Here is an 8,221-nt window from a genome sequence, read left to right as displayed (position 1 = left end):
CCAGGCAATGGTACGAAGCATCTTAGAAGCCACTCCCGACATCACCATACTTTAGATCAACAGAGAAGAGAACTCCAAAGCGGACGAGCTGTCCAAACTCGTGCAAAATTCCTCCGATCTCGTTAGTTCGGTATACTTCGAAGAACTCAAAGTACCCAGCACAGAGCGAGCTGAGGTCCTGTGCATCGGGAGCCCAGACAATTGGATGACCCCTTATATAGCTTACTTAAGGGATGGAACACTCCCAGAAGACCAGAACAAGGCCAGATATTTGAAGCACAAAGCTGCTCGTTTCTTCCTGGAAGAGGGTCAGCTATACAGAAGAACCTTTTCCGCACCTACCTTGAAATGTGTAGATCCTGGGGAGGCCAACTATTGCCTCTGGGAGGTTCATGAAGGCATCTGCGGAGACCACCTGGCAGCCAAAGCTCTGGCTTACAAAATCATCAGGCAAGGGTATTACTGGCCCACGATACACTCCGATTCCGTCGCTTACGTCCAGAAGTGCTCCCAGTGCCAAAAATTCAGCAATGTCCCAAGACAAAGCCCGAGCTTGCCAGCATCAGTGTTATCTCCTATCCCATTCACTGTATGGGGCATAGATATCATGGGCCCTTTCCCATGAGCAAAAGACGACCTCCGCTATATCCTGGTAGCCATTGATTACATGACAAAGTGGGCAGAAGCTAAAGCCATGAGGACAATCAACCAACAAGATTGTATCAAGTTCATGGACGCGATCGTCATGAGGTTCGGGATCCCTGTAGTCCTCATCTCCGACAATGGCCCATAATTTGTCAGGTCTGAATTTGAAGCATATCTAAAAGAGCTCGGAATCAAGCACAAAAGAGCGTCGGTTGCGCACCCTCAGGGAAATGGACAGGTCGAAGTAACCAATAGAACCATACTTCGGGGTCTGGAAAAGAGACTAGAAGAATCCAAGAAAACTTGGCCGGACGAGCTCCCAAAAGTCTTGTGGTCCTACAGAACCACCCCCAGAGCGGGAACGAATGAGACCTCCTTCAAGCTTGCATACGGTACCGAAGCCCGCATTCCAATCGAAACCGGATCCCCTTCCCACAGGGTTGTCAATTTCAATGAAATCTCAAACATTGAAGGGCTTAAGACCAACCTGGAACTCCTAGATGAGATAAGAGACGAAGCAGTAAGAAAGATGGAAGTTTACAAAGAAAAGACAAGGCTCCACTTTGGGAAGAAGGCCAGAATCAGGGAATATGAAGAAGGAGACCTGGTACTCCGACACACGGAGGCCTCGGACCCAACTAAGCAGGGAAAGCTCCAGCCCAACTGGGAAGGCCCCTACAGGGTTAAAGAAGTACTCCGTCCAGGAACTTACAAGCTAAGCTACCTCGGGGGGACCGAAGTCCCAAACACTTGGCATGGAGCTCGCCTAAGGAAATTCTACCAATAAAGGTAGACCACATATTCCGGCATCTCCCCCATTTCTAGGCTATAGCAGCTTGATGTAATTTTCAACATTTCCCCAGAATGTACTGTTGTCCTAATGATTTAAATGAAAAAACTGATTTGGAGCACCCCATAGCCCAAAATCATTCTACTATCATCCGATCACTGTCGCTATAGTACTTAGAAAATTTTATTCAGTTAAAATTTTAAAAACCCCTTCCCGGGGACTATTACACAAACCATGTGTACTTAGAAAATTTTATTCAGTTAAAATTTTAAAAACCCCTTCCCGGGGACTATTACACAAACCATGTGTACTTAGAAAATTTTATTCAGTTAAAATGTTGAAAACCCCTTCCCGGGGACTATTACACAAACCATGTGTACTTAGAAAATTTTATTCAGTTAAAATGTTGAAAACCCCTTCCCGGGGACTATTACACAAACCATGTGTACTTAAAAAATTTTATTCAGTTAAAATTTAAAAAAAAAAAAACCTCTTCCCGGGGACTATTACACAAACCATGTGTACTTAGAAAAAATTCGATAAAAGAAAGCAAAACCAAATACGAAAGGGAAATATATTTACATGAATTCCCGAGGCAAACCAAGCCCCGAGACAAATCCAAATCAAAGTCAATACGGAAACCAAATAACAAAGTCTAAAAGCCACAAGGGCTAAGTCTGAAACAACTACAAGTTACGAAAAGTAAATTACAAGGCACAAGGCCTGGGTCTTCATTCTTCAGTTCTCGGGAGGAGGAGGAGGAGTCTTCTCACGGCCCTCTTCGGGAGGCGGAGGCGGCTGAGTCCCGGAAGTACCTGCCTCAGCTGCTCGGGCTTCCTCACGACGGAGCTCTTCAGCAAGATATAGCTCTATAAATCCGTCCATGTCGCCGCCCGGATTCTCAGCAAGATAGGCAGAAGCAACGTCCCAGCAGATATTAACCTTCTCAAAAATCTTGTTGTTAAGCTCCTCGTAGTAGGCAGGGGTACCCCGGAAAGACTCCATCACCTCCTCTGCCAGGGGCCTAGCAGCAAGCTCCTTCTTCAGGTTCTCCACCTCCGCCCGGAGGGATCCCACCAACTGCTCCGCAGCCTCCCGAGACTTCACCGCCTCAGCAACGGCTTGTTTATGCTCCCGGGATTCTTTCTCCTTCACCTCCCGATACTTGGCGAAGTTCTCCTTGTCCTTACTCAGCTCTTTCAGCGTAGCCTTAGTCTTTGTCTCCCTTATGCGGAAGTTGTGAAGAATGGTAGAGCAGCCGCTGATCCGAGCATTGGTCTGAAAACAAAACGGCTAAGTACCAACACAAGGATAGAAAAGGAAAATGTTAAGGGAACGACCTTACCTCCGAAACGTCCCGGACAAGATGATCGAGGAAGGTATCCAGATCCTCCGTAGCATAGCAGTCAAAGTCAGCCGGGGTAGCATAGTTATCAAACATTTCATTCTGGCGATCATCCAGGGTCATCCGAGCCAGGAGGTTCTTCAGCGCATCCTCCTCCACCAACTTCTGGCTCTCTTCTTCCGAAGGACCCGAACCTGAAACCCTCCTGCGCTGTGGGGTTTCGGACCCTCCAGCAGTTTCCGCCACAGCCTTCCTCTTCCACGGATTTAAAGACCCGACCTCCACCTCTTCCAGCTCAACCACCTCAACCTCCTCAGGCTCCGGAGCAACAGGCGGGGTAATCACAGGAGCACTTTGCCTTACACTGTTGCCCGAGGAACCAGCATCCCGGGTCTGCGAACCGCTACCTGCACCAGCTGCCTTCTTCCCCGAGTCCAATTGCACGGCACCACCAATCTTCTTGAACCTCCCAGCCAAATCCTTAAATTGCTGCGACATAGCGTAATGGAAGGGGTTCAGGAAGGGAAGACCTGCACAAGGAACAACAGTCATTCAAATGAACAAGACAGAGATACACAGCAGGAAAAATACAAGGAAAAACTGCTAAGGCAAAACACTTACAGCCAACATTATACAATGTTTGATTATCTAAAAAGGTGTCCCGGGTCCACTGGGCACCAAGAGCAACCACAAAGTCGTACATCTTCGTCAAGGCATCTCCACCAAGCCTCTCGGATGGGAACCTGCTATTTTTTAAAGTGGTTTTGTACAAAGGCATAAACTTGAGGTCCCACCCCCGGACGAAGATGAACTCCTGGTGCCAGCCCCGGAGCGAATTCAACATGAAGACGGGAGCCTTTTTGGCATCAGAAGGGAGCCCACAACCATCTATATTAAAGGTAAACTCAAAAAGAGAAGGCAAGGTGGACTTTTTGATTTTAAAAAGATAATGAAAAAGCTTAAAAGTCGGAAGGTACTTCTTCACGTGGCAACAGGCTAGGAACCAGGAAACCCACTTAATAGAGTTCGGGGCTAGCTGAGTGAAAGGTATCCCGTAGACGTCACGACACAGGGACTTGGTAAACTGGTGGAGATTGGGTCTCATGCTACGAAGATGCTCTAAGGGAATCCCTACCCAACCACCAGCAGGACGGTGATAAACTCTCTCGTGAGGCTCGGGCCACCTCCACTCCATATCATCCCCGAAGTGAAATACAGCCTTCACCAGATCGTCTATCTGCTGGAAGGTGTACTCGGAGAGGTCAGGATGACGGGGGGGCAGGAACATATCTTGTCCCGGGGGCATTATAAAAAGGTTGATCCATGCGGGCCCCATCATAAGGTTCTAAGCCCCCGGGCCTATAAGCAGTGGTGAGATCCCTAAAGTAATAATCATGGGGAGGGATGTTTTCACGAGTCCGAACAAAGTAATGGTCTATATCTACCCAGGACCCGTCTCTCCTACGCAAAGTCTGCCCGGGGTTTAATAGGAAAGTAGGAAATTCCTCAACTATGGCTTGGCGACGGGGAGGCATATTTTCTGGTTCCGGGGAAGAGTCACTCGAAGAATGTTCAGGAAATCCAAAGTGGGGACGGTCAGGTCTACGTTTCAGGTTAGCTAATTATTTCCTTCTACCCCTCCTAACCATATAACCCCGGAGTCTATGCCATTTCGGGAAGAAAAAGAAAAAAAAGAAAGAAACACAGAAGCTACTCAGAAACAGTTAACCTCAAAATCAAAACACCAAAATACATCATACAACCTATACATACATATATACACCCATAACAAATGTTATGAACAATCATAAAAGCAAAGAACAAACCCAGTTTTGCATAGATTGAAACCCTTATTCGCACATATGTGTATCCCAAAACACAAGCCCAAACTCAGTACAAACATCAACTTTTTAGTCGCAAACAAAAGCCATAAATCTAAAAAGCAAACAACATATTTTGATTCATCAAAACTCGATATAATAGAAATAAACAAACTAAGATACTTGGGCACACATGCATTCTAAAAGCTCAAACTACAAGTACTCGCTAAACAATCACGAAGAAATAAAAAGAAGAATGAAGACAAGTTCGAGAACTTACAAGAAAGCAGAGAATAAACCGGCTTCAAAAAGCAAAGGAGCTCCCAAATTCGACTTGGAGAAAAATGGCAGAAAGATTTTGTATTTGCAGTTACGTAAAGAGAAAAGAAATGAGAAAGGCGGAGTATTTATAGGCACAGAGGGAGAGTTAACCCACTCAACTACCCCGTAATCCGGTCCGTTGATCGGAGACACGTGGCACAATCCTGAGCATCCAGAAAATAACCACTGCAGTTAATGATTACATTGCTGTAATTATTTAACAGGCGCAACTTTTGAGGCAAAAAAGGGGGAAAAAACTGCAACGTTTCGTGCATACACATGTACTTACACATATATTCGTGCAAGAAGCTCAACCGCCACCTGACACTCCGGGAAAAGCGCTACAACATTAACCACCTATCACATCTGCACCAAGACCCACCCAAACACAACCCCGGGGACATGTACCCAACAACACCCCGGGCTAGGGGCCACAAGTCAAAAGAAAAATGACAAAATTTTTCCAAGTGCCAAGAATTAAAAGGCCTACCCAAACACAACCCCGGGGACTTGTACCCAGCAACACCCCGGGGTTAGGAGTCACAAGTCAAAGGAAGAATGAAATTTTTTTTCCAAGTGCCAAGAATTAAAGGGCCTACCCAAACACAACCCCGGGGACTTGTACCCAACAACACCCCGGGGTTAGGGGCCACAAGTCAAAAGAAAAATGACAATTTTTTCCGAGTGCCAAGAATTAAAAGGCCTACCCAACACAACCCCGGGGACTTGTACCCAACAACACCCCGGGGTTAGGGGTCATAAGTCTAAGGAAGAATGGTAAAATTTTTCCAAGTGCCAAGAATTAAAGGGCCTACCCAAACACAACCCCGAGGACTTGTACCCAACAACTCCCCGGGGTTAGGGGCCACAAGTCAAAAGAAAAAATGACAATTTTTTCCAAGTGCCAAGAATTAAAAGTCCTACCCAAACACAACCCCGGAGACTTGTACCCAGCAACACCCCGGGGTCATGAGACAAGTCAAAGGAGTGAACTTTTTCCTACTCCCCCATCCGGGAAAACCCGCATAAGGGAGTGGGAGGCAAATGATGGGCCAGAAATAATCAGGCCCGGGTAGAAGAGCAGGGGCCCAAAAGAGGTGCCACCCCAGGCCCAAGCCGAAGTGGTCCCCGGTGCCACGTGGCACAGGACAAAAGAGTCAACTGTCTCATGTTACCCAAAATGGAACAATTACATCCTAGCCATTCATAGGTAACCATCCCAAGACAGCTCTGATGGAGAAAGGACACCTGACCACACAGCTCATCTGGACCGTTCAACCTATCACCACACAAGAATGATCAAAGGCCAGGATGAAGAGGTACAAACCCCAAAAACCCTAAATCGTGGGACCTATAAAAGGCCCCAAAAAGAGGGTTTTAGGGGTTGGAAAATATTTGACTGCTATACTCACATACACACACCCTCACATATTTTTGAATAGCTCCTTCTTCCCTCTTCTTCTTCTTCTTCAAGAAAGCCCATTTCTTATTCTCACACCGGAGTTGCCGCGGGATACAACCCCCCCTCCGGTTCTGTTTTGCAGAGACCCCTACCTAACAGGCTAACCGCACCCAAACCGCTGCGCAGGCCGGGTCCCCGCACGTGAGAGAAAGGAGAAGACCTGGGAAGAAACCGAGTTATTAATATGTATAAGGAGAAAATCAATAGGTGGCACGAGAGGGGTCTAGTGCTCAAATAATTTGTGCCGGGACAACAAGTTCTTTTGTTTAACTTTCGTCTCTGTCTTTTTCCTGGAAAGTTGAATTCTAGATGGTCAGGGCCCTTCATAATCAAAACTGTGTTTCCACATGGAGCGGTGGAAATTTTTTAGAGTGATCCGGGCCAAGCATTCAAGGTCAATGGTCAGAGGTTGAAGCATTACTTTGGTGACACGGCAAACCGTGAGGTGGTTAGTGTTGTTTTATTGTCCGTTTGATCTCAAGATTCTACGTCGAGCTAACGATGTAAACAAGCGCTTCTTGGGAGGCAACCCAAGTTTGTTGTACATTAGTAGGTAGAGGAAGCAAAAAGAAAAGAGAAAAACACAAAAAAATCAGAAAAAGAAAAAATTGAGGGCCAACTTCAAAAGCCAAGTGCGCCCACGACGATCTAGTGCGCGGCCGTGCTGTTTTTCCGGAAGGTAAGTGCGCCTACACTGATCTAGCATGCGTCCGCACCGATTTGACAGAAGGTGAGCGCGGCCGCGCGCTAGACCAGCGCGCGGCCGCGTTGAGGTCCCGACTCAGAAAAATAAAAACAACAGTTATGAAGAGAAAAGCAGGATTTTTGCTACAAAATCAATTTCTACCCAAATTTTACTCTTCCATATCCCAAATTTCCCTCTCAAAATTAAAACCATTACTCCCAGGATTCCCATAATCAATTCCCACTTCTATTCCATATCTAATTCTCTTCTCACCACCTATATATACACACACTTATACACAAACTTCTCCACCACATCACAAATTCTCAAGCACAAATCTCTCTCAAACACTTATCTTTTATTCTCTCTTATTCAATCCCAATGGCACCTAGGAGTCAAAGAACTCAAGTAAGTAGCAGCACCACCGATTCTTCATCTGCGGATGGTGTGTGGCCGAGGTTTTTGACTCCAGAAGCTGAAGGGGAGTACACGAGGCTTCTCTCAAAGCCTATAGCAAAGGAGCGAGGTTTTCTGCCATCAGTGAAGGATGGTAAGTTGTTAGAGATGATTCTGGAGATGGGATGGGTTCCTTTTTGCAAGGCTCCCACTGTTGTGCCCATGAGTGTTGTGTGAGAGTTCTATGCTAACGTGAAGGCGGAGAAGAATGGCTTCACGGTGGTTAGGGGGATGACTGTAGAGTATAGTGCTGATGCGATAAGGAGGGTAACTGAGCAGCCCGCAAGGAAGCCCGGTCAGGACACTTAGAACGATAAGACTCCGGAGGACTTCAACTTGGATATGATCGTTGCTACTCTGTGTGTGCCTGAGACTCATTGGAAGTTCAAGAGGGGCACAACTGATTACTCCACGTTCCCTGCATCGTGCATGAACATGTTTGTACGGACTTGGAACTTGTTTATTTATGCTAACATCATGCCATTATCACATGTGCATGAGATTACTGTGGAGCATGCTTGTCTGCTGTGGGGTATTCTTCAAGGCGATTATATTGATTTAGGGATGGTTATTTATCAGGGGATTTTGAGATTTTTGCGAGGAGGTACTACGGGTTTGATACCCTATGCGTCCGTTGTGACGAAGTTGTGCGTGGCAGTTGGTGTTCATTGGCCTGCACATGAGCAACTACAGCTTC

General features: G+C 46.5%; 1 protein-coding gene across 1 annotated transcript; it reads left to right on the top strand.

Moving 5' to 3' along the window:
• The first annotated feature begins 205 nt into the window (after window positions 1-205).
• On the top strand, window positions 206-1,432 carry LOC141691783 (uncharacterized). The gene is made up of 2 exons (XM_074496539.1): window positions 206-456; window positions 802-1,432. Exons 1-2 carry the CDS (start codon window positions 206-208, stop codon window positions 1,430-1,432), a joined length of 882 nt encoding a protein of 293 aa, XP_074352640.1.
• The last annotated feature ends 6,789 nt before the right edge of the window (window positions 1,433-8,221 follow it).

Source organism: Apium graveolens, chromosome 10 (assembly GCF_009905375.1).
Source record: "Apium graveolens cultivar Ventura chromosome 10, ASM990537v1, whole genome shotgun sequence".
NCBI lineage: Eukaryota > Viridiplantae > Streptophyta > Magnoliopsida > Apiales > Apiaceae > Apium > Apium graveolens.
This window is presented reverse-complemented; position numbering and strand designations above follow the sequence as displayed.